At 46.1% G+C, this 25,857-nt stretch overlaps 1 protein-coding gene across 1 annotated transcript in view; it reads left to right on the top strand.

The window, feature by feature from the left end:
- ZNF827 (zinc finger protein 827) overlaps positions 1–24,942 on the top strand; it is a gene marked incomplete at its 5' end in the record, with an annotated part of 134,412 nt that extends 109,470 nt beyond the window's left edge. The window contains 6 exons of the mRNA XM_080796313.1: positions 8,255–8,392; positions 9,906–10,077; positions 11,357–11,523; positions 19,851–20,042; positions 20,380–20,557; positions 24,103–24,942. Coding sequence (XP_080652439.1) covers positions 8,255–8,392; positions 9,906–10,077; positions 11,357–11,523; positions 19,851–20,042; positions 20,380–20,557; positions 24,103–24,922 — 1,667 coding nt within the window. The 3' untranslated portion in view covers positions 24,923–24,942. The remainder of the gene's footprint in view (positions 1–8,254; positions 8,393–9,905; positions 10,078–11,356; positions 11,524–19,850; positions 20,043–20,379; positions 20,558–24,102) is intronic.
- Positions 24,943–25,857: the final 915 nt, after the last annotated feature.

Raw genomic sequence — 25,857 nt, 5'->3', positions numbered from 1 at the left:
GGTTTCTTCGTCATGGAAATATAAGAGTTGGATTTGAAGGAACCTGAGCCCTCTACTTGATCTAATGTTCTATTGAGTAGAGTTCGATAGAACTCCCTTCCAAATTCTACCGGCTGCATTTATTCCTTGGGAAGTTTTGGAGAAATGCTTGACGGGTTTCATCTTCCCAGGGCCTGTGTGTGGACTCTCCCTAATTGTGGTAAGCAGTAAAGTTTGAGATGAGCCTACAGAAGATCAACCGAGAACTCTTGTGCCTGAGAAGCGCCACCCAATGTTTTTAGTTGGTCACAGACTGACCAAAACCATCACCAGTTCTGCTGTCCTGCCTGTCTGTTGAGCTGACACCTTGACCAGCAGAAAATCCCACACTTTAGGAGAGTGTTTGAAACGGTCCTTAAAGGGGATTTGGTTACACCAAGACCTGCAGAGAGGTGACCCTAGGGAACCTAATAGATCTGGTACGACCTGCCAAGTTACCCTAAGTTGAAGTGACCTTTAAGAAGGGGGAAAAAAAAAAAAAAAACTAAGGCTAGAGAAGAACTGTAAACACTAGAGCAAAGATGTCAACTCCCCAAGAGTCCTTCACCACAGCGGACTCCTCAGTTCACAAGCAGCCCTCAGAAGGCAGCAGAGCCCGTGAAACCACAGGAAGGAGCCCACAGGGCCAGGATCTAGCCGGAGAATCACCTATCAGGATTCTGCCTCTAAATACCCAGGATTTCAGAATTTCACTTGAGATCAGCCTTGAAACTCCAGGCTTGACAATGAAAGAAAGAAATGATCAAAATACCATCTGTCATGATGGAAAATGCAGGCGGCCCCAGAGCCTCTTCCTCCTGCAGCAGCCAATGCAGATTTAGTCAATCTGGACAGTTCTTTATGCGTTGAGGTCACATTTTGGCCAATCTTTTGCTTACAGCTTTAACCAAATAAAGCCTTCTCCTCTCCGCCTTTCTGTTGCCAAAGTCAGGTTGCGAGATGGTTCTTTGAGAAGATTGTTTTGGCCGGAGATACAGAGATCTTCTCATACAGCAAAACACACCAACAAAGCAAACAGTTTAGTCGGGGACTAAACGGTGTTCAAATGGAAAAGAATCAAACTCAAGTCCTTTCCTTTGCCCTGCTTGTTCTTGTTCCTTTTTTTTTTTTTTTTGTATGGTTTGCAGGGGATGGTGGGGTGGCGGGGGCGGGTTGTTTGGTTTTCTTACCAAAAATGTTCCCCAAGTATCAGTGAAAGGCCCAAGGGAATTTTCGTCAGGAATAACTAGTTTACCTCAGACGGAAATGGCTTTTAGGATTTTCCCATCTGATCTTCCTCTTGTTCCTTCTTTATTCTGACTCTCGACATACTACAGTTTCTAACTTCTCTGTGGCTGGAAATATTCTAGGCTGACACTTTTAAGAAAAACGGAAAGAAATCCTAGTGTCTGTGAATTGTTGCTAAATCTGCACATGTCCACTTGTAACCAAGAATATTAAACTCAGAGCCAAAGAACAGGAGGAGAAGAAAAATCCCTTCCTTGTTTGTTGTAGACTTTGGCATTGATCCCATAAGGCTTGGAGGAGCTTCAGTGAGCCCGTAGGTCTGAAGTCTCTGCTCTCCCAGAGTCATGAGCCGGGTTACCTGGGGTAATTCATTTCTCTAGGCCTCAGTTTCCTTAGAAGTAAAAAGAAAACATTGAAGGAGAAGATCCTTAAGGTTTCTCCCTGAACTAAGGTTTGGGGTAGGATGGAGGCTTCCTTACTATGAAAACCTTGATTCTGGTACTTAACTTTTTTTTTTTTTAACTCTTTTATTTTTATTTATTTATTTGACAGAGAGAGATCACAAGCAGGCAGAGAGGCAGGCAGAGAGAGGAAGGGAAGCAGGCTCCCCGCTGAGCGGAGAGCCCGTTATGGGGCTCAATCCCAGGACCCTGGGATCATGACCTGAGCTGAAGGCAGAGGCTTTAACCCACTGAGCCACCCAGGCGCCCCTCTGGTACTTAACTTTGTACAAGTTGTGTGGTGCCCTGGGGTGGGAGAGGGCCTGGAATTTATGCCTTGGTTTCTTCCTCATGGAAACGAAAGGGATGGATTTGAAGCAATCTGAGTTCTGTACTTGATCTAATGTTCCTTCGAGTCTGTCAGACCCCCTCCCAGATTCTAGCAGCTGGATTTATTTCATGGAAGTTTTTCAAGAAACACTTGCTCAGGTTCATCATCCCAGGAACCATGCATGAAATGAAACGTGTCCCCTTGGATCACTAGGTCATAAGAGGCACGGTAAGCCAAACTGGTTGTTAGACCTCATCATTATGAATAAATCCCACAAATGGGAAGAGCTGAGACCCTTGTATTGGGACTGCTAAGATGGTGACTCTCCTTTCACTCGGCTCCTGTTTTTCCAGCTGTACCATGGGGATAAAAATGCTTGCTCCTATATACGTTATTTACTTCAGGTGAAACAGAAACCAGTATAAGAAAGAGGAAAAGTCCCAAATGACATTCAAGACAAAAGCCACAGGTGGGGAATTAGAGGGAAAAACAACTGATCAGATAAAACTGAATAGTCAGGAATTTTGGGGAAGAATAATGGATATCCAAGGAATAAGAACCTAAGACGATGAAGATAAATAAAATGTTTTGTAGGAGACAAAATCCTGGGAGACTCTCTATAAAAAAGATATCATTAGAGGAGGATTTTGCTATAAAAGAAATGAAGAAAATCATTATTCACAGCTACTTAGAATAATGAAACAAATGCTAAGGGATATGGGAATAAAGATGAAAAAGAGCAAAATGTTTTAAAATAATACCTATATTCCAAACTGTTTCATGACGATGAACAGTTTAAAAGCGGTAACTAGTATGTGGAATTTTCTGCTAAATGTTATACTTCAGTAAAAAGTTTTATACAGCAGGGGCGCCTGGGTGGCTCAGTGGGTTAAAGCCTCTGCCTTCGGCTCAGGTCATGATCTCAAGGTTCTGGGATCGAGCCCCGCTTTGGGCTCTCTGCTCAGCGGGGAGCCTGCTTCCCCCCTCTCTCTGCCTGCCTCTCTGCCTGCTTGTGATCTCTCTCTCTCCCTGTGTCAAATAAATAAACTCTTTGAAAAAAAAAAGTCTTATAAAGCAAATTCCTTATGAATCTAAAAAAGACTAAGTTTTTTTGTTTTTGTTTTTTTAAAGATTTTATTTATTTATTTGACAGACAGAGATCACAAGTAGGCAGAGAGGCAGGCAGAGGAAGAGGAGGAAGCAGGCTCCCCACTAAGCAGAGAGCCCGATGCGGGGCTCTATCCCAGGACCCTGGGATCATGACCCGAGCCTAAGGCAGAGGCTTTAACCCACTGAGCCACCCAGGCGCCCCTTGTTTTTGTTTTTTTAGCAGAACAGAAGAAGATAATTGAGGTGGAAATGAGCTCAGCTAGCTGTGTACTTGTTGCTCTAACAATGAATGTGAAGAGTTCTTCATAGGGTGCTGGGATTCTGGGTTAACCAATCAACAAAGCCGCCAGCAAGTTTATCTTGAAAAAAATAATCTTCTGGCTTGTTGTTATTGGGAGGAAGTAGGGCTATAGAACCTTTGGGATATGGCTCAGACTCACAGATATGTTCCTTAAATCACAGTTCTTGGGTTGAGTTAAAACACCTATTCAAAAGGCAGATAGCCTTATTTTCACCCTGAATTGCCCTTAAACCTTAACAAATGCTATCTCCAGGCCTCAGTCTTACCCACTATAAAAGAAGAATAGTGTTTATCCCATGCCTCACTGAGATGCTTTCATTCAGTCATTCATACAGTCAACAAATCCACATTACACCCGTGTTATATATCAGGCACTGCACTAATGCTGACGATGCAGAAGTCAGTCACGTACAGCCCCATCCACTCTATGGGGAGGGGAGCCCGAGAACGCATTTATGGAGCGCCCCTGCCCGTTGGACTTGCTGGCTGCTGTACATGAAACCGATAGATGTAATATAGAAGATATGTCAACAAATAATAGAATAGGGAAGATGGTGCAAGGAAAGCTTTCATAAAAGTGCTTTGGGATTTTTATGGGAATAAAAGGGGAAGGGAAGTGAGTCATTCTCCCGGGGAACTGGGGAAGGCTTTACCGAGGAGTGAAATCTGGACAGGACTTGGTTGTGCAGAAGTGCGGGGATGGGGAGGGGCCTCTGGTGCAGGGGTACAACTGATTCAAAATACTGAGGGCCTCAGAGGGACTGGTGTGTTTTCCAAAAGGGCAAGCGACTCTCTGCTGAGCATTTGGGTTGTTGGGGGTGAAGTGGGGAGCTGAAGGGGGGAGGTGGTTGGAGAAGGATTGTGACCCTCTTCAGAAGGCATTCGAAGGAGCCTGGCCCGGAGTGGCCGTTGGACAAGACACATCCACTCTATGCCTCCAAAAGACCATTCTGGAACCAGTGAGGGGGGCTACTAGAATGGAGAGGGGCTGTTCGGGAGGCTTTACCAGCAACCGTGGTGAGAGGTGATGACTCAGTTCAGGCAGAATTGAGATCCCAGAAAGATCGTTGAGATCTTTTGTTTGTTTGTTTCCAAAGTTTTTTAAAAATCAAATAATAGAAAAACTTTACATAAAAATATGTCAGTCTTAGCTTCCACAATGTTGTCCACACGCCCGTGCACACGCACACACACACACACACACACACACCCATCGGAACATGAACTCTTTTTGTGAAACTTGTAGACTGTGACCCTGATGAGAGCCAGGCCAACTCAGGCGGGTCCCAGGATACGATGGATCTGGGTGTCTGCATCTAGAAATCAAGATACTTGCTGGGGCTGTCCCCACAGGTGTCTCCCTGATGTAGGGTTACATTCACAGATACTAATGCAGGCCTATGAATCAATTTTTATAAATATTTCTTTATCAATAGGCCCACAATGTAAATATCATAAAATATTTCTTTTTTTTTTTTAAAGACTTTTTTTATTCATTTGAGAGAGCATGTGCCAGTGAGAGCAGGAGCAGGAGGCAGAGGGAGAGGGAGAGGCAGGCTCCCCGCTGAGCAAGGAGCCCAATGTGGGGCTCAGTCCCAGGACCCTGGGATGGGATCATGACCTGAGACGAAGGCAGATGACCAACCAGTTGAGCCACCCAGGCGCCCCAGTATAGTGAAATATTTCTGGTAATGGTCGATCATCAAGAACAAGAGACGGAACGTGCTGCTCTGTTCTGGCATGCCCTTCCAGAGCCTGTGACTGGTGCAGTTGACAATTCTCAGGGGTAATGCGGGCCAGTCCTGCTTCGGAAAGGCAAACCACACACATTCCCAAGTGTGTCCTTGCTGGGTGCGCATCCCATTCAGTTCCTCACCTAGAACCAGACTGATAGCTTTTGGGGACTGAGTGGATGTGGCAAAAGAGAGGGAGGGAGGGATCCAAAAAGATTCTGCAGCTTTTCAAGTGGCATTTGAGGGGCCCTGTTTTCAGGACACGTGGAGGAATGGCCCGTTACCTGGTGCTTGTTTAATCAAAATAACGCCCCCCTTAGCACTGCCTGCCGCTCCCTGGAGCCTCACCTCGCTATGATTTCCAAGTCTGTTGTGGGCCTGCTGCAAATGGGCTGTGGTTCCTTGTTCTGGCCTCTGAAGTGAAAATGGGTGGCTGCTAGAAATGTAGACAGCAGGCCGGCAGAGGAGCCAGTGTAGACAAGGTTTGGTTCCCAGCGCCGGCCGGGTCCTCATGCCTCTAGCCGCTTCACCATGACTGGACGGTGTTCTTCCTGCTTTAGTTACAGCAAATATTCATAGTTTTAATAGTTTTCTAAGGCTTGTGGAGGGAATTGGCGTTCTTATGATGCTTCAGCTTCTCAAGTGTGTGACTAATACTTGAAAGAATTATTAGGAGACTTCTTTATTTTTAATTGCATCAACATGTTTGGTATGTGACCCAATTAATTCATTCTAGTTGTGAATGTTATTGGAAGACCCTGTGCCCTCTTGACCTCTCCTTATGATTATGACTGGTGCCCTCCTTTGAAGCACCATTTTGATTACACACTTAAAAGGAACCACTAAAGTACCCTCTCATCGCTGCATGGCTGAATGGCCACTGCTTGCTTGGGTTCAAGGACAGTCATCTGAGAGTGGATCTGGTGTCCTCAACAGCTCAGTGGCCAGGACCTCCCTTTTCACCTCCCCTCAACCATTCTGCCCCTTCCTGCCCTCCCCCGCCCCCACCACCAGGGTTTTAGTCACATGGTCCTGCTTTCATAAGACTAGCTGTTCTCCCTGAGACCCAAAGAGCTGTGTTTTAACAAACAAAGATAAATCAATAAATGGGCCTTATCAGTGTTGGGACTGCAGGCAGGTGCCTCAGAGCAAACAGGACTGGGATTCCCCCCCCCCCTGTCATCCTCCCTCCCCCCAAGACACACTTGTATTGGTTTCTGCGCGTCCTTAGATTACACTATCTGGCAATTCTGCATTCAAACAAAAACTGATCCCGCCCACTCACCCAAACACAGGTGGAAGCCTGTATCTGGGAAGCAGTTTTAACTAAACTGTGGGAAATAAAGTTCTCTCTGCTGAGGTCTCTGTCCGGTGGTCTGAGCATTTTCATCCACGTGGATCTTATGAAAAGTTCTTTCTGCCATTTAATTATCACCACTTGGCATCGGGTTCTATAAAGCAACATCTAGTGCACTTTAAGACGGTCCACGATCATTTACCGAGGTTAAGGACAAGCTGTCAACTCAGTAAATTGTCTTGTTCAGAGTGAGACCTTCAAAGGCCTCTTAGTGGCCCAGACAAGGGTCCTCATCAGCATGTCCTTTCACTCCTTTTTGATACTCGCTCTGTCACCCATCTCCCTACATCACTGTAAAAGTTATGTTTGTGCAGCCCATTACAGTTCAGTGAGAAGAAATACAGCTGAGAAAATCAGAGGGAATCCTATGGGTGATGATGGGAAAATAAAAACTATTATTTAAGGGGACAAAAGGATGTATTAATGTCCACACATCTCAGTCGTGGCTCTGAGTTATGTACAGGTCGTCCACGGCACTCATCAGTTTCCCTAATAGGATCAGACCTTTGGGGAAACTTTGGTCGTGCCCTCCTGCCTTATGGAGTTTTATGTGGAATAACGTCTGTGTCCACTGAGGTTGTACCACAGACGGGCTGGCTTATAGTAACAGTGGAAATCTATTGTTCTAGGTTCTGGAGACCAGAAGTCCAAAATCAGGGTGTCAGCATAGTCGAGTAAGGGCCCTCCCCCAGGTCCCAGACTGCCTACTGCTAGCTGTGTCTCCACGTGGCAAAAGGGGCAAGAGAGTTCTCCGGAGGCGGGGGTCTCCTCTTTAAGAGCACTAAGCCCATTCATGAGACTCACCCTCACTACCCAGTCAGCTCCCAGGGCGTGACCTCCTAATATCCTCAACTTGGGCATTAGGGTCTCACATATGAATGGGCGGGGGGGGGGGGGGATGCACATCCGTAGCAAGCAGGATGCAGCTGTCATCACCAAGTCTGTGAGGTTAGGTTCCCCATGAAGGATTTGGCACAACCCAGAACGTAGGGCAAAACTTTTCTTCATAAGGGTGCCTGGGTGGCTCAGTGGATTAAGCCTCTGCCTTCGGCTCAGGTCATGATCTCAGGGTCCTGGGATCGAGCCCCCATCGGGCTCTTTGCTCAGCAGGGAGCCTGCTTTCCCTCTCTCTCTCTCTCTCTCTCTGCCTGCCTCTCTGCCTACTTGTGATCCCTCTCTGTCAAGTAAATATATAAAATCTTAAAAAAAAAAAAACAAAAAAACTTCACTTCATAAAGGACAGTGGAAGTATATTTCCTTCAAGGGATCGAACTATTTGTTTTCCTGTCAGAATCCGAGGAGGCGCTCTTTATTTACCATCCCGTGGCAAGAGTGCGCATGTCTGGAGTTTTAACACGCCACGCAACCGTTCGCGCACGGAGCCAGTGTCGAGTACCGACTCCATGCTGCGCGCAGTGCTAAACCGGGCCGCCCGCCTACTGGAGGGTTCGGTTGGCTGACCTTTAGTGACAGAGAGAGAAAACGCTGGAGACTTGTCTCGAATTGGAATCCATTTGCCATCACAACTCTCGAGAATAGCCTTCTTAGAAACCGGAAATGAACACGAAGACCAGAGGTTACTGGAACTTACTGGCAGTTACCAGGCACATTCTTCAGAAGGAAGCCTTTGTTAAAGTCCCGATGCGTGTTGACTAAAATAAAATTTGTTCACGATGTCATGTTTACCCCTGATGATGCTTTGCTCTTTTGGCCCAGACACAGAAAAGATAGTACTAGAGGCAGGAAATGGATTGCCATCCTGGAAATTCAATGACCAGCTTTTCCCGTGTGATGTGTGTGGGAAAGTGTTCGGCCGACAGCAGACGTTGTCTCGACATCTCTCGCTGCACACAGGTGAGTCAGGAACTCACGCGGATGCCTTCCGCACTCTGAATCACCGGCTTCTCTCTTCTCGGGAGGTGGAGTTTCTCTAAGAGAGTTATAACAGGAAGTGGTGGAAATGTTTCTATCCCGACCTTTCAAACCACGTTATCTGGCACGTTCAAAGGCGACCCTGGAAAAGGTTTTTATTTGTATTGAAAGGAGGATTGATGAGGAAGGAGACACACGTAGGTGTATCCAGGTAAAATTCTGGAACTCTAAGAGACATACCGCTCTCATCTTCAGGGTGCAGGGGCTGGGGCTGCACCCCATCTCATTGGTTTCATCCTGGCGTGGTAAATGGGAGCAGCAGAGGGACAGAGCAGCTGGTGGGAAACAGTTGCTATCTTTACCTTCACGTAATAGTGGAGAAATGTGCTTGATTCTGCGTGTTGCAAAAGGGAAGGCAACCAAATTAGGAAAGGATAAAGGAGGAATAAATAGTAACTTAATTAATGCAACAAAAATCGGTTCTTTCTCCCCCGGGAGAAATAACTGTACTTTATCTGCACCGTGGGGCTCCATCCCGAACCCCGCCAAGCCCCGGGTCACCAGCTCTTCAAATGTGGGGGACCATCTACGGTAAGAATGATGATGCCTTACATTTTGTTGGAAGAAAACCTCATTCCTCATTCTTCGCTGTGAAGTAGATAAGAATGGTATTTTGTAAAGCCAAGCCCAGTAATACAGAGGAAGAATCAGGAATAGAAAATGCAGCTGCTCTTTGCTTTTTCTGCCACTGTTGGCCACCTTTATCTGTACCACTGAAAGCAAAGCCTGCTCCTTTTACTATAATTTGCTTGATGAATTGAATGAATTCAGAATGCCGTTCTGCAAAGAGTTCTGAAACATTGTCAGTTTTATGGGAGGGTTATCATTAAGAAATTAATTACAATTTTTAATTTTATTTACGTAAAATGAAAATTTCCCATTAAATTATTTTTAATGGGAAATTTTCATTTCACCCCCCCCTTTGATTTCATTAGTTTTTGATGTCTTGGCTGACCTAGGCCTGGAGCTTAGGGAAAATGATGGGGCTTCTTTTAACACCAGACCCAGGAAGGCTGTGTATTCCTTTCCCCTCTCCCCAGCTAAGCACCCACCCTCAGCTGACACGTGGAAAGCATGTGTGTGCACACACATGCGTGCGCGCGCACACACACACACACACACACAATATTCTTTTAGCCCCTGTGGGCCTCCTCTGTCAGGAAGAGGGACCTGTGGGTGTCTAGGAAAAAGCAGATGGTCCATTTGCCTTGGGACCTGACTTAATCTTTGACAGCACTCGTCAATACAACAGTGACCTGCTGGATAAAGACTTTTAGATACTTATAATTCCTTGAGGTTCCCCTGGTCCCCATTTGAAGTGAGATCTGAGCCCTCCTTTCCTGGAGAGCTTTAAGTGGTCGCTTGCAAGGTGTTGGGTGTTCATTTTTAAGAGCAGTTTGGGTTTTTTCCTGTTGCTCCCCCCCCACCCCCGCAGAGGAAAGAAAATACAAATGCCACTTGTGCCCCTATGCTGCTAAGTGCCGGGCAAACCTGAACCAGCACCTGACCGTGCACTCGGTGAAGCTGGTTAGCACGGACACGGAGGACATCGTCAGCGCTGTCACCTCTGAAGGCAGTGATGGGAAGAAGCACCCTTATTATTACAGGTGAGCGGTGAATGGAACCGTGCCCAGCTTTCTCGAACACTCCCCGCCCAGGTGCTAGGGCATGTGTGATGAGATGCCTCTTCTCAGTCATGGCGCGAACCTTCGTTTTAATATTGGCTTTGCTTAGACTGAACCCAGAAGCTGTGCTGACTCCTTTCTTGGCCTGGGTGGCCCTCGTAGAATTAATTGAAAGGGAAATGGTCTTGGAGGTGGCTCTCTGGGGTGGATCTCTGGAGAATGACAGGGGTCCGGGGGTTATTAGCTTTTTGGTTTGTGCAGCTGGGAAGTTTCCGCCTTTGTAATAGCACCTTGCTGCTACCTGAGAATTGTCCTACCGAGAAAAAGAGTAGGAAAAATAAATCTGAAAACTGGGGAAATCTCCCTGAAAGCATTGCATATTTTCCCTTGGTCTTACTGTCTTCAGTACCTGGAATTTTATGTTTCCCTTCCTCATTCAACCATGAATCCGTATTTGATTTGGTTGCCATAAAATCCCCAGGGTCAGCATCTTGCGCAAGGGGCAGACCGTACAGATTGGTGGAAGCTTGCTTTTGCGTGAAGTGTCGCCATGGATGGGTGGCTTCTATCAGGAACTGTCCCAGACCGGACTTGGTCCTGTCTGTGGTGCCATCCGAGGACCCCTGTGTGCCTTCAGTGGCTGCACCGAGGGTTTCCAGAGCCAAAGAGAGGCTCACTGGGTGTGCTGGGTGCCCCGAACTCACCAGTGTGCCAGCACTGCTCATACCTTGGCAACGCTGCCCCACATCTCTTTGCCCAAAGGAACCAGTAAGGTGAGGTGTGGCATCTGGAATCTCTAATTTTTAATTAACTTTATGATGATTTAGCATCGTTATGGCATGGATGGGATTGTTGCATTATGCCGGCACTTAATCCGTTTGGCGCGGTGACCACCGCAGAGGCATCCCGAAAGCCGAAGAATTTTCTTTTCTTTTTTTTTTTTAAGATTTTTATTTTATTTATTTGACAGACAGAGATCACAAGTAGGCAGAGAGCAGGCAGAGAGAGAGAGGGAAGCAGGCTCCATGCTGAGCAGAGAGCCTGATGCAGGGCTCGATCCCAGGACCCTGAGATCATGACCTGAGCTGAAGGCAGAGGCTTTAACCCACTGAGCCACCCAGGCACTCCCTGAAGAATTTTCTAATGCAAAACCTTTTCATGGGAGGGAATACATGTATATGAGAGTTTGGTTTTCTGAGTGGACCACAGAGTATCACTCTTCTCCTTTTTTTTTTTTTTTTTTTGTCATCCCCTCATATAGTTGTCACGTGTGTGGATTTGAGACCGAGCTCAATGTCCAGTTTGTCAGCCACATGTCACTCCACGTGGACAAGGAGCAGTGGATGTTTTCCATCTGCTGCACAGCCTGTGACTTTGTCACCATGGAAGAAGCAGAGATAAAGGCTCACATTGGCACCAAGCACACAGGTGACCGTTGCTGTCCGTCCTTCTCTCCTCCATCCTCCCAACCACCCCAGAGCGCTTTCCCACCTAGCAGACGCGTCCTTGCCAGGCAACACTGACCTCTCCTTCCTCCGAGGGAAGGACTTGCCCAGGGGAGCAGAGCCATGTTGCCCAGGGTTTGCCTCATTTAAGGCTCTAGCTGTTCTGGTTAGTGTCTTCCTTTTCATGATGTTGACACTGTCACTTCACCATGCAATTATCCTCTCACAAGTGACACCAGGGTGGAGTCCTTGAGTGAGAATGAGGAGGAGCCTCTCCACTTCCCCCTTCACCCCCCGCATTTGGTGGCGCTTACAGATTACAAGCTGATGTTCCTAACTGCCAGCCCTGGGGGCTGGGTCAGCCCCTCGCGTCATTGGTACTTGAAGGATTTGGGGAAGGGGAATTTCCTGGATAGTTGTGCTGACCACGTGCTCAGCCCAGAAGGAGCTCTGTGTGCATTAACCAGCCGCCTTGGCTCTGTGGTGCCAATAGCAATAAAAGCTTGCTTTTGTTATAAGTTGAGCAGCTATGACTTGGAGGTCTACAGAGAGCCCTTATGCTGGGTGAGAAGGTGCCATTTTTACAGTCGGTTATCTGGCTCTAACCGCATTAGCTCCGTGGGCAGCTGGTGAGCTGGGAAACCCAGGTCAAAGACAAACTAAATTCAGCATTTCTGGAGTGGCTAATGAAGGGAAAAGCCAACCTCTCTTCCATTTCCACTGGATTTTCTGATAATTCTTTTTTTTTTTTCCTCTTTTCTGTGACTCTCCCATTCTTCTAACCCTCTCCATCCCAAGTTATGCCTAAGCCCAGTCAAGAACCTTTTCCCCCGGCCATAGCCCCTCTACCACCGCCCCACCTCAAGGAAACCATAGAAACCATAGTGGCTGGAAAGCAGTTGGATTTAGAATCACTTAATTGTCATCGATGGAAACTTCACATTCACAAGTAACCAGTGCAAACACACTCAGGGCCACAGGGAACACAAAGATCTTGTTCCCTCTGAGGTGGTGGGGCTCCTTGTCTACCTGGGAAGAATATTCCCATTTGTTAGCACAGACAGGCAGAGTGAAATGCATTAAAGAAGCTGCTTTTTTAATACAGTAGGCGCCTTTAACACTGCTGCTACTAGGGAATAATGTTATAACCTTTTACCTTTTCTATAGGCTTTTTTTTAAGCCAGGGAAACTAACAGAGTTCATCTTTTTTTTTTTTTTTTTTCTGTAAAGGCCAGATAGTGAAAATTCTAGGCTTTCAGTCCATACAGTTTCTGTCACTACCTTCATTGGAATGAATTAGAACTTGAATGTAATGTAAACAATACACAAAAAAGCGGTCCTGGCAGTGTTCCAGTAAGACTTTATTTACAAAAACAGGAGGCCAGATTTGGCCAAAGGACCCCTTTTAGAAGCTAATGGTCTTCACAGCGAGGGTTTCTTGCATGTTGTTGCTGGTCTGAAGTGTTTGAATTTGACCCAAGATATGTCAATCTAAATCTGTTAATTAATAAGCTGTATAATTACAAAGTTATGATATACAGCAGTATATATGCTATGTGATACATATTATACTATATATCCCTGAGAATAAGAAGCTTATCTAAGTTGCCATTGTCTTTTGAGCACCTGGGCCAGTGCTTGGGCCATGTAAGTTGGGAGTAAATGTTTATCTGGTGAATACCCGTTCATGTGCAAGCACATTTACACACATCTGTGTGTGCTAAGCAAGAAAATTATTCCGACATGGCCCTTACTGAACCCTGAGTCTACTGACTTAGGCATATATCTACTCTACACGGAAGAAGTTACTTGGGATGGAGGGAAACACACTTTGAATTCTAGATCCTAGTTCTGGACCCCATGTTACCATAAATAGCTCTGCAAATGTAGAAACTCATGTAACTCCCCTGGGTCTTCATCCATTCCCTGACTTTTTTTTTTTTTAAGATTTTTATTTATTTATTTGACAGACAGAGATCACAAGTAGGCAGAGAGGCAGGCAGAGAGAGAGCAAGGGAAGCAGGCTCCCCACTGAGCAGAGAGCCCAATGCGGGACTCGATCCCAGGACCCTGAGATCATAACCTGAGCCGAAGGCAGAGGCTTTAACCCACTGAGCCACCCAGGTGCCCCTATTCCTTGACTTCTTGAATGTGCAGGAGGTTCCCAACATGCAGAAGATTCTCTGATTCTGTGGACCTTGTTCTCTGACATGATTTACCTGTCATGGGAATGGGCACCTTTTAGTTCAGTCCCCTAGGAAATCTGCAGTGCCTTCTTGTGCTAGACGTGAAGTTGGGATCCACAGGATGAGCGTTATCTCCCACAGAACCCATGGACTTTCTATATTCCTTCCTGGCTATTCTTACCCAAGGCACACTTGTGTGCGGCGCGCTGAGTGGGTGTCTGAGGAACTGCCCTCCGTTTAGGTAGTTTCTTCCCAGTGACCCCTCCTTACCCTCTTCCTCCCACTCCCTGGCTCCTTGTGTCTGCAGAGGACATCAGCATGGGGAAGATATTCCCTCTGGTGCCCCCAACTTCCTCAATGCAAATTTTGCTGCTGTGTTTAAATGTTACAATAACAGCATTGAGGAACCTGAATAGCTGTTTGGAAAATACAACCATCAGTTCTTTACCTCACATTGACACCAAAATAAATATCAGACAGCTTACATAATCCCCCTTAACAAATCAGCCCTAGAAAAGCTTGAAGAAAATAGAATGTTTATCAAACTTCCAGAGTGAGGAGGATTTGTGAAAGCTTAAGTGATTCAAGAAATGGCAAAAGAAAAGAATCAAGAGATTTGATGCATAAGACTATCTTCTTCTATTTGCAAAAGAAAAGGAAAAGAGAAGGAAAACAAAACCAAAAAACCAGTCTGAAAAATGTGTTTGTGAAAATGACAAAGGCTGATATATTTACTGCATAGAAAATTCATATAAACTGGAAAGAAACCGTTTAAGTCTCTAAGTGAAGAATTTACAAAGGACATAAACAGTCAGTGCACAATAAAAGAAATAAAAGCTAACCACTCGACATAAGGAAAAATATTCGACCTCTCTAGTTATCAGATTAAAGCTCAAGCGTGGCTTACGTTTCACCGATTGCAGTAGGAGTGTGTTTTACAAAAAAAAAAAAGAGTTTTTTACAGCATTACCCATGGTCATTGGATGCTGTTGATATTTTTATGGCCTCGACCCTACAGAGTGGGAGAACTTTTGAAAACTACTTAAGTAGTATAGACCAAGAGGCTTGAAAATGCCTGTAATTCAGTAATCCTTCTTCTGGGAGTCTAGCCATAGGGGGAAAAAAATCAACCAATGGAATATTAATTTTCTTTTTTTTTTTTAAGTTATATATGATTTGTGACTTTCTTTTTTTAAGAGTCGTGTATTTAAGAGTGAGCACAGGTGCGAATGAGCACAGGGAGGGGCTGAGGGAGAGAAAATCCTGAAGCAGGATTTTCTGCTGAGCACAGAGCCTGGCTCAGGGCTGGATCCCACCACCCTGAGACCTTGACCTGAGCTGAAATCAAAAGTCAGCCACTCAACCAATTGGGCCACCCAGGTGCCCTGAAATACTAATTTTCACTTAAAATTTAATTTTAAGGAAATATTTAGGTAGTGTAGGATAAGTCTACCCCATGGATGTGATGTATTTTTTAAAGATTTATTTATTTGAAAGAGAGAGAGAGAGCATGTACGCAGGAGCAGGAAGAGGGACAGTGGGAGGAGTAGGGAAGCAGACTCCCCACTGAGAGGGGAGCCTGATTTGAGGCTCGAGCTCATGATTCTGGGATTATGAACTAGTCGAAACCAAGAGTCAGATGCTTAACCAACTGAGCCACCCAGGCACCCCTAATACTGTCATTTAAAACCATTAATTCAGAGTTATTTCCATAAATTTTCTGAGAGCCAACTATGTGCCTCATATATAAAACAGCATGGGAGAATACAAAGTGTCAATGATTGTTATTATTTATAAATATTTTGTGTTATATTTTATAATAATAATAATATATTCTATAATGCTTGCAATGAGCCAGGTATTGTGCTTGGTGCTTTATATATAAAAACCCCCATAACAAACATATGAGGCTGCTGATATTACACCCATTTTTAAGATGAGATCATTGAGGCACTAAATTAAATCCCTTGTCTTAATTCATTCAGCCATTAAATGATACAAGTGGCATTCAAACTCAGGTATTCCCGGGGGCACCTGCGTGGTTCAGTCGGTTAAGCATCTGCCTTCAGCTCAGGTCACAATCCCAGGGTCCTGAGATCGAGCCCTGAGTTGGGCTCATGAGGAGTCTGCTTCTCCCTCTCTCAGCAGTGCCCCGCCCCCACTTGTGCTCTCTTGCTCACTGCCTCTCTCAAATAAAAAAAATCTTTAAAAAACCCCACAAACTCAGGTATTCTGGATCTGAAGTCCTTATTCTTAACTACGATGCAATTAATGGCAACAATTTTAAAGTAGATATGCTTACTTCTAAAAAAAAATAAAAAGAAGTACATTGAAAATGTAACAGTGTTTATACTGAGGCAGCAAGACAACTGGTAATTTTTATGGTCTCAATTTATCATTTTGTGCCATTTTAGATTATGAAATATTTGGGTATTTTTCAAGTTCTCTTGAGCTGGCTGTCCTGATGTATGAGGTTGCATTACCTGTGCAGATGTCCTTCACCAAGAATCTTTGTGCTATTGAAAGGGAATGACCTCTTGTATCACAGTGAGCCATAGACTGAGTTGGCAAGGGCACCCTGGCTCCCTCCCTACAGAGCAAAGGGAGTTGAGGATTGAGAGCAGAGGAGGCGGTGTGGGGTAGGGATTACAACAGGAGCGGACTGGGCTATTTCCTCCTGCCGAATCTCAGAGCGGCTGCCATGGCACCTGTATATTTATACATTGATTAATTTAGGCAGGTCTCCCCAGCTCTCCCTTAAGCCTGAGGGCACTGGAAGCTATTGTTAAAGATGGTAATTAAAATTACAGGTTTTAACTCTAAAAACTAATTTTAAATAATCACTTGCAAGAGTCTATGGATAAGACCCACCTTAGAGGATGGATTTGGTGAAGTAGTAGACTCAGGGCCCCTACCGAGCATACTCTGTTTGTCTGCAAAATGTGACTAACCTGGTTAAATATTTAGATAAGAGACTGGCAATGATGGTGCTAGCTTTCACTAGCGTCTTGTACCAAAGGGGGAAGGGGATGTGTCTGTGCTTTAAAGGCATATCCCCTCCCTCCTTGTGGGTCAGTGAGTGAGGTCACATAGTGTCTTTCCAGGAACCTAGTTCAGTTCTGTTAGGAGCGAGGTTTTTAAAAATTGTAAACTGAAGTAGAGCGTTGTCTTCCCTGCACATAAGTGCAGTTCTGCCAGGAACAAGAATTGGAAACATTGCAAGAGGGTAAATATTTTTTTCCTTCCTCTTTTCAAACCTTTTTTAAATTGGACAAGGTAATTTATGGTCACTCTAGAAAATTCTGAAAACCAAATAAAAGAAAACAAACATACCACTGATAATTTCACGCACTACCTGTCACCACCACGCAGCTTTGTTTACTTCTGGACTTTTTTATGCCTGTATATAATATATGACTTTTTTTTAAATCTCCTGATAAAGAACATTCATTTCTAGAGTTTACAATCATTTGATTACTTAATTGACTTATTTGAAGGGAGCTGATGCACAGTCTCCCCGTATTTCCTACCCTAACCTAAAATGATGGGGTTGCTTTGGTCTCATATGGGGAGAATTGACATCTTAACAATATCAAGTCTCCCAAACCATGAACAATGTAGAACCTTCCAGTTATTTGGGGTGCGTAATGTACATCATTAATTTATTAGAGCACACACACGTTCAAGTAATATTCTTCCATTTCATGGGTAGTGTAAGAGCCTCCCAATAGCATACTTCCCTGTCTCCTCTCCTAGCCTTTCTGCTATCACTGTCATATATTTACTTACTTATGTTACAAACCCTATTATTCCTTTTTAACGAAATTACTTTGATTCTCTTTTAAGGAGATTTAAATAAGAAAACTCAGCCATTTATCCACAGACGTGCCATTTCCTATACTCTTCATTCTTTTGTGTAGATCCATGTTTACATTTGCTGTCATTTTCCTTCTGCCTCAAGAATTTCTTTTAACATTTTTTGTAACTCTAGTCTGCTGGCAATGAATTCTTTCCACTTTTTGGGTGGAGAGGGAAGCTGCGTTTTTGAAATACATGTTCACAAAGTATGAGATCTCAGATTGACAGCTGTTCCTTTCAGCACGTTGAAGAGGGCACTCCACTACTTCTCGCTTGCAGTTGTTTCTAGTGAGAAATCTGCTGTCATCCTTATTTTTGTTCCTCTACACAGAATGTATCCTTTTTCCTCAGGCTGCCTTTAGGGATTTTTTTTATCACTTTTTTTTCCCCTACATTGCAACTACCTTTATTTTTTTTTTTAATCGTTCCATGATTCATTGTTTGCATGTAACACCCAGTGCCCCATCCAATATGTGCCCTCCTTAATACCCATCACTGGTTTTGAGCAATTGGATTATGATATCCCTTGGTATAGATTTCTTCATGTTTCTTATGCATGGGGTTCATTTTGCTTCTTGGATCTGTGGGTTTATGGTTTTCTCCAGTTTGGAAAAGTTTTGGCCTTTTCAGATTTTCCTGCCCTTCCCACCCTATCAGGGACTCCATATTAAGCTACTTGAAGACATCCCACAATCCACTGATGCTCTTTTCATTTTTATGATTCTTTTTTCCCTCGGTTTCACTGCAGATAATTTCTGTTACTATTACCTTCAAGGTTCACTGTTTTTCTGCCATGTCTAAATTGCTGGGAATCCCAACCAGTGTATTTTTCATCTCAGGTGTTGTAAATTTCATCTCTAGAAATTTGATCGGGACCTTTTTTATATCTTTCATATCTCTATTTAACTTTTTCAATATATGGACTATAGTTATAACAACATTATGTCCTTATCTGCAAATTCTAACAACTGTGTGAGTTCTGGGTCAGTTTTGACTGGTTAATCATTCTTCCCGTTTTAGGTTGTGTTTTCTTGTTTCTTGGCATGCCTGCTAATCTTTGGATGTCAGACATTGTGATTAGCCTTGCTGGGTGCTGGATATTTTATATTCCCATAAAAATTCTTGACCTTTGTTTTAGGATGCAGCTAATTACTTGGAAAATTTGACTCCTTTGGGTTTTGTTTTTGTGACTTGTCTGGCCGGTCTGGAGCAGTGGTCCAACTAGGACCGATCATTACCCACTTCTAAGAGATCTTCTTCAGTTTCCTACCCAATGCCCTGGGAATTGTGAGTCTTTCTAATCTGTGTAGTGGAAACAGCAGTGTTTTCTAAGCCTTTCACGTGGCTTTTTTCCCTCCAGCCTTGGGGGGTTTTCTCACACATGTGTTCTGATCCCTACTCTGCTGAATACTCATGGGGGACCCCCTGCAGGTCTTTGATTTCTTCCTCTCTACTGATCTCCCCACTCTGGCACCCTGCCCCGCCAAGTCCAGCCATGTTGACCTCCCCAGACCCTTAGCGCTATCTCCTCAACTCAGTGAGTCTGATGGGCAGTTCCCCACCCCTGCAGTGCAGCCTGAAAAGTAAACTCTCAAGGCAGAAAGTGGGCCACCTCTCTTCTCTCTTATCGCCCAGGGATCACTCTTCAGTGCCTGATGTCAAATGCTGTAAAAAACTAATTTGGGGGAAACAACAACAACAACAATTGTTTGATACATTTTGTCTGGTTTTGTTTTGTTTCAGTAGCAATGGTAAACCCAGTCCCTAACACTTCATCTTGAGTGGAAGCATTAGTCTCCTGATACTGGATTTTAATGACTGGTTTACTCCTGATTTTGAGGGAGAGTGCAGTCCATGAAGAGCATGGATCCTGGAGTCAGACCAACTGAAATCTCTGCTCCATGACTTCCTAGCATGTGACTTAGGCCAGGTTACCCTGACAGTGCCTCCCTTCCCTCATCTGTAAAACAGGAGTGATCATAGTTGTGTCTCACTGGATTTTTGAGAAGAGAAAATGAGATTCTGTGTTTAAAGAATGACAGAGTTCCCAAGAACCACAGTGTCATCAACATAGATGATGGGGACCTTGGATCCCAGTAGGTGCCCCTCGAGAGCTAGGAACCTCACCCTGTGTTCTCTGAGTGATGAGGCAGCCACGAGACCCCCAACCCACTCCTAATTGCTCTTGTTCAAGGGTTATCATCTCCTAAATAACAGACCTGGGTTTTGGGGGGTTTTTTGTTTGTTTGTTTGTTTGTTTTTTCAGGAGAAGACCGGAAGACCCCCAGTGAATCAAACAGCCCCTCTTCCTCCTCCCTCTCAGCTCTGAGTGATTCAGCTAACAGCAAAGATGATTCAGACAGCTCTCAGAAAAACAAGAATGGGAACAACCTGCTGGTCATCTCTGTTGTGCCTGGGAGCCAGCCCTCAGTGAATAGTGAGGAAAAGCCAGAGAAAGGTAAGGGAGACAGTGCATTGGCCTGCTTGAAAATAAGCCCTGGAGGGGAGTGATATTGGAAAACAGACAGTAGGCCTGGGAATAGTATAATGCTGTCATCGCCTAAAACTTGTAGTCTTCTGGCTTATCTGCATCCAAATATGGGGTGGCTAGATGGGCCGTGTGACATGGATTCTGGAGCTGTACGTTTAACTCCTTTTGCCACAGAGATGCAGGGAACGGTGCCTGAGAAGATATAGCTGGGGAAGAGGAGAAATAGGGGGCTGTCTGTCCCCCTTCCCGCCCCCTCCCATCCCTCTGCCCCGTGCACCCGTACACCCAGCTCCCATCCTTTCAGGGTTCGAATGCGTTTTTTGCAACTTTGTCTGCAAGACGAAGAACATGTTTGAGCGCCATCTGCAGATACACCTCATCACCCGGATGTTTGAGTGTGACGTGTGCCACAAGTTCATGAAGACACCCGAACAGCTGCTGGAGCATAAGAAATGCCACACTGTCCCCACCGGTGGGCTCAAGTAAGGAAAGCAAGTACAGAACCTTTTACTGTGTTGTTATTAAACACCCTTCCCCACCCCTACCCCACCCCCTGCCCCGAAGGTTTTGGGGTCATGGAGAGGGAGAGCTTGGCATTGGGCTAGTCAGTCAGGCACCACCTCTGCTATCTTTAGCCGGATATGAACCAGACCTATTCCCTAGGGGGTCAACGGACGCAGCAGGAGAATCCATTTCACAAATTTTCCAGGATTCCTGGCAAGCCAGCGTCGTGTTGGAGCAGCTCAGCCTGCAGGGCTAGACTCATCCTCCACTGCTTGAGTTGGGTTCGGACTGGAGTGTATGGACTTGGGGGTCAGTGTCCCCGAGTGTAAATCATTACACTCTCACGGCCTTCACTGTCTCTATTTTTTTAGATGATTTTTCATGTATCTTTTAAACCAGCATCATAACAGCTCATCCGCACCCACCCCCAAATATCGGATCCTTGCCTTTTTGAACAGGCAAGAGGCGGTGTTTTTCAGGCAGAAATCACGTGCCTCGGGTCTTCCTGCACACATGCCTTATTCCTTCCCAGGAACTGCGATTGGGATCTCCCTGGCTAGCTTCATGAGATCTGACATTTCCAGTCACACGTTACTCACAAATCCCCAAAGACCTAGACAACAAGCATCGTCATTAACCAATATTTGCAAGAAGCCCTCTGGTCTGAAGTGAGACCCGTCAGTTCTTACCAAACACACGGTGTGTCTGGTTTGATAACAGGCGCTGAAGGGCAAACGAGGACTAAAACATCATATCTACCCTCAGGAAATGTATGTCCTAGCACTACCAGAGTTTAATCTTCCGGGTGATTCTGAAACCAGCCCCTGCTCACAAGGCACTTAGGATCTAGCAGAGAAAGAAGCATATGTCGTTGAGCACAGGAAGACACACAAGTTTCAAGGCATAATTATTCATGTTTAGCTGAAATAATCATATCATTAAAAGAATGAAAATTTATATTTTACTTAACACAAGAAAAAAAAACCCTCTTGTTTTTAAACATTTTTATCTTTGAAACTCACATATTTCCAGAGAGGTTGGCATGACTCTCCTGAATGGGTGAGGGATGGAGAGATCCAAAAGGACCCTGGGGGTCAAGTGTTGGGGGCAGTCCAGGGTTGACCCTTCTGCAGGCTCCTGCCTGGTCAGAGGCACCCTCCTCAAAAACATTCCCAAACAGAGGAGTCAGGGAGCAGCACCTACTGTCAAATTCCATTTTGTTTCACTCTTGGGGCACTTAAGTGGGAGGGGGAGGGGATGTGTACAGGGATGGGGGAGGGGAGATTATAATTCAAGACAACCAGTAAATGGGAAATGCCCAGCGAGAGCTTATTTGGGAATTGGATTTGGTTTGTTCCCACTGTCCCTTTCTAAATACTTGTATACGCTTATTTTTAAAAAAAGAAAGAATTAAAGAAACCATGTAGTTCTGTGGTTGGACTAGCGCTCGTTGCCCTTCCCAGTAGCCCAGTCACACCCATTAACTCTGCGGCGCCCCCTGCCAGTTGTGGCTTTGTCAGTTAGCCTTGCCTTGGGGACCTATGGAGTCCCAAGCCTCCGACCCATTGGGGAGAATGCACAGTGAATGCTGACGCTTTTTTTGCCGGTCCAGACACTTCCGGTGTGGTGCTAACGGTCCCCTGTGTAATAGTTTATGTTCTAGGATGACCAAGTAGAAGAATACTTTGAAAAAATTGATAATGCCTTCTGGCTATACAGTGAGTCTTTGTTTTGTTTTGTTTTGTTTTCCCTTTGCCATATCAGAGAATTAATTTGCCTGAGAGAGTGTCTTTACGATAAATATTGGGAGCACGGAAAACCCTTAGCACTTTGCCTGAGCAGCGAAAGAAAGATTGAGCTGTGGGTCACAGAAATGTTCTTAAAATGAAACAGACTGCCGATGTCTAAATTGCTTTTCTGTGATGGAACTGCTTGTACTCTATATCCTGTTCATAATGCAGATCAAATAAGATTATACTATTATTTTTCTTTTGCCGTAGCTCAGGACAGTGGTGAGTTTCAGACTCCTCTAGGTAAGGCCCAGCTTGGCGTAGGGGTTGTGTGTGCACCTGACCTGGGAATGGGCTTTATATTTCTCTCGTGTGCACTCTTCTGTGAGCTGAGGTGCAAAGGCTAACGGCGAGCTTGGCGCTGAGGAGCAGTGCACGGCGCACTTGGTTGTGTTGGGCTCTGTTGAACACCTCTCCAAACCCTCAGAGGACAAGTCACTCCTGGGCCCTGCCCTGCAGGTGCCAGGCAGGAGCCAAGGCAGCCACTTTTGCATTTGCATTCTTTTGGGAAAGAGAGCAAACACGCTACAGCTATCATTTCAACCACCAACTTGAGCTTTGCAGCTTCCAAAAGAGAAGCTCAGCAGAATTTGCAAACATGCCCTCACTGCTCCTCCTAGCCCCTCTGGACAGCCAGGAGGCTGGGGGGTGGCATAGCCTCCCTGCATAGGATGGATAAACCAAGCCTCGGAGAGGCCCAGGCTTTGTCCCAGGGCATATCCAGCTATGGCCCGATAGAGGTGACGGAGCTGGGACCAGAATCTGCCAAAATTCTGTGTAGAGACCAATCCAGTAATGAATCAGTGCCTACCAAGCACTGCCGAGAACGCAGAAGAAATATAAGATATGGTCCTGCCCACTGAGAATATATGATCCAGTTGGATTACTATTATCTCCACGAAGGAATAATGTTTTCATAACGTCTTCAAACTCCAGATAGCAGTTGCCTCCCTCCCTCTTTATCCCTCCTTAGTGATGGGCTGGTGGGTGGGCCTCCCTCTCCCGAGTCCCGTGCTGGTCCTCATCTGCCTCCCCTGATGGAGAACCAGGGCTGTAGGAGATAGGATTTAGGAGTACAGATCTATGTACACACACACACACACACACACACATTCACACAGAGAGACACACACAGGCCTTCTCAACCTAACCACCCTTTAATAAGCACGATTCTGACCCCTACAACTTTCTGTTTGCTGGAGGTAGCTCTCCCCCTATAAGCTGTTCTTCAAAACTCTTAGCCTTTCTGCGTGTGCTTGGTGTGGTGCATGTAAAGTCGATTCTTTGTGTTGCTCCCATCTAGAGGGGAAGGTCATGAGGTTTAGACCTCTGCTATGTCTGGGGGGGGGGGCGCGGGGAGGGCTCCGAGGGGAATGGGCGGGGAGGACGGAGGGGAGCAAGCACTTACTTATTCTTCCCCCTTTCTCTGCTCCCTTCCTGTGGGCTGGTGCTCACTCATCCAGCCAGGAGACCCCCACAGTAGGCCAAGCGTATGTTGCCGGAGCTCCTCCTTAGCGGGCTTGGCTCTGTGGGCAGAGAGAGCCAAGAGGGTCCTCTTAACCACCCCCGGAGAGGCGGCAGGGCTGGGCAGGGGCAGGCGAGGCCTTCTGAGTTTGGAGGGGGCGGGGGAGAGGGCGGTGAGGGGAGGCTGGTGAGGAGGGTAGAAGCAGGGCCGCCGCCGAGCCTGTCCGGCTGACTCTCCCTGTCATTGCTTCCCCCCCTCCGCCCGGCAGGTGCCCATTCTGCATTTATTCCACCAACCGCCCCGCTGCCATGGAGTGCCACCTCAAGACCCACTACAAGATGGAGTACAAGTGCCGGATCTGCCAGACGGTGAAGGCCAACCAGCTGGAGCTGGAGACGCACACCCGGGAGCACCGCCTGGGCAACCACTACAAGTGCGACCAGTGCGGCTACCTGTCCAAGACCGCCAACAAGCTCATCGAGCACGTGCGTGTGCACACCGGGGAGCGGCCCTTCCACTGTGACCAGTGCAGCTACAGCTGCAAGCGCAAGGACAATCTCAACCTGCACAAGAAGCTGAAGCACGCCCCCCGCCAGACCTTCAGCTGCGAAGAGTGCCTGTTCAAGACCACACACCCCTTCGTCTTCAGCCGCCACGTCAAGAAGCACCAGAGTGGGGACTGTCCCGAGGAGGACAAGAAGGGCCTGGGCCCCGCCCCCAAGGAACCAGCCGGCCCCGGGGCCCCGCTGCTCGTCGTCGGGAGCCCCCGGAATCTCCTTTCTCCCCTGTCGGTCATGTCCGCCTCCCAGGCTCTGCAGACCGTGGCCCTGTCGGCCGCGCACGGTAGCAGCTCCGAGCCCAACCTGGCACTCAAGGCTTTGGCCTTCAACGGCTCCCCTTTGCGCTTTGACAAGTACCGGAACTCAGATTTTGCCCATCTCATTCCCTTGACAATGTTGTACCCCAAGAACCACTTGGATCTCACATTCCACCCTCCCCGACCTCAGACTGCGCCTCCCAGCATCCCTTCACCTAAACACTCCTTCCTCGCCTATCTTGGACTGCGAGAACGAGCAGAGACTGTCTGAGGGCAGCCGTGTTCTGTACCAAAAACAAAGAGACAAAGACAAAACAAAAAACAAAAACCCACAAAACTTAAACACAACCCCAGCAGGTATATGTTGCTGCAAAACCTACAGGCCCCTGGGTCTGAACCACGTGTACTGTATATCTTTAGTAAGGAATAGAGGATTGGCTCTGTGTGGATACCCTATTGCATTGACCTGAAAGCTGCTTTATCCAATCTTCAGAGAGGTGACCTACTGCATACTTCTACCTTCAGAGGCATGCCTCCCCAGCTCCCCACTCCCACTCTCGGCCCTTCTCCGTCCTTTGCTCTGAGAGGAATTTTGTCTTGTTAAGCCCTAAAGAGAGTGTCCTTAATAGCAATCAGCACTTGTACGCTTATGCACTGGTGCATTTGGTTTTCTGTTGGGTGAATGGGTTGTGTGGGTGTTGTGGATTCCGAAAGAGAAAGCCGCGTGTCGTGTGCCATGCCATTTCTGTCGCACATTTCTTCGTACTGGCTTCTTTAACAGTGATGAACGTTCTTTTCCCTCCTGGGTTTTTCATCCGTGACAGTCTCTCCCTGAGCTCCTTCATCAACTTTCCCTCTCTATTTTATGGCTACAGAGTGATAGGGCCTGGTGCTTGAGTCGATGAAGGACTGGTAGACACCCACAGTGCTGCTGGAGATTTCCGACCGGGTGCCAGAGACCTCGTGCTCAGATCTTTTTGGTTATGAAGATGCGAGAACCGAGAGTCCACTCCAGAAGAAATATCTCGCAGCACTGCAGCCAATATCACAAAACTTAAGTGTGTTTTGTGTGTGTGTGTGTGTGTGTGTGTGTCTCCATACGTATACAATGTGTATGGTGCACACACACAGTGCATCATTTTTTTAAGGGCAGATTATATATATATATATATATATATATGACTTTATATATATATATATATATAT

The sequence above is a fragment of the Martes martes genome, assembly GCF_963455335.1.
Source record: "Martes martes genome assembly, chromosome: 2".
In the NCBI taxonomy this organism is placed as follows: domain Eukaryota; kingdom Metazoa; phylum Chordata; class Mammalia; order Carnivora; family Mustelidae; genus Martes; species Martes martes.
The sequence above is the reverse complement of the archived record's forward strand: the minus strand, read 5'-3'. Positions and strand labels throughout refer to the sequence as shown.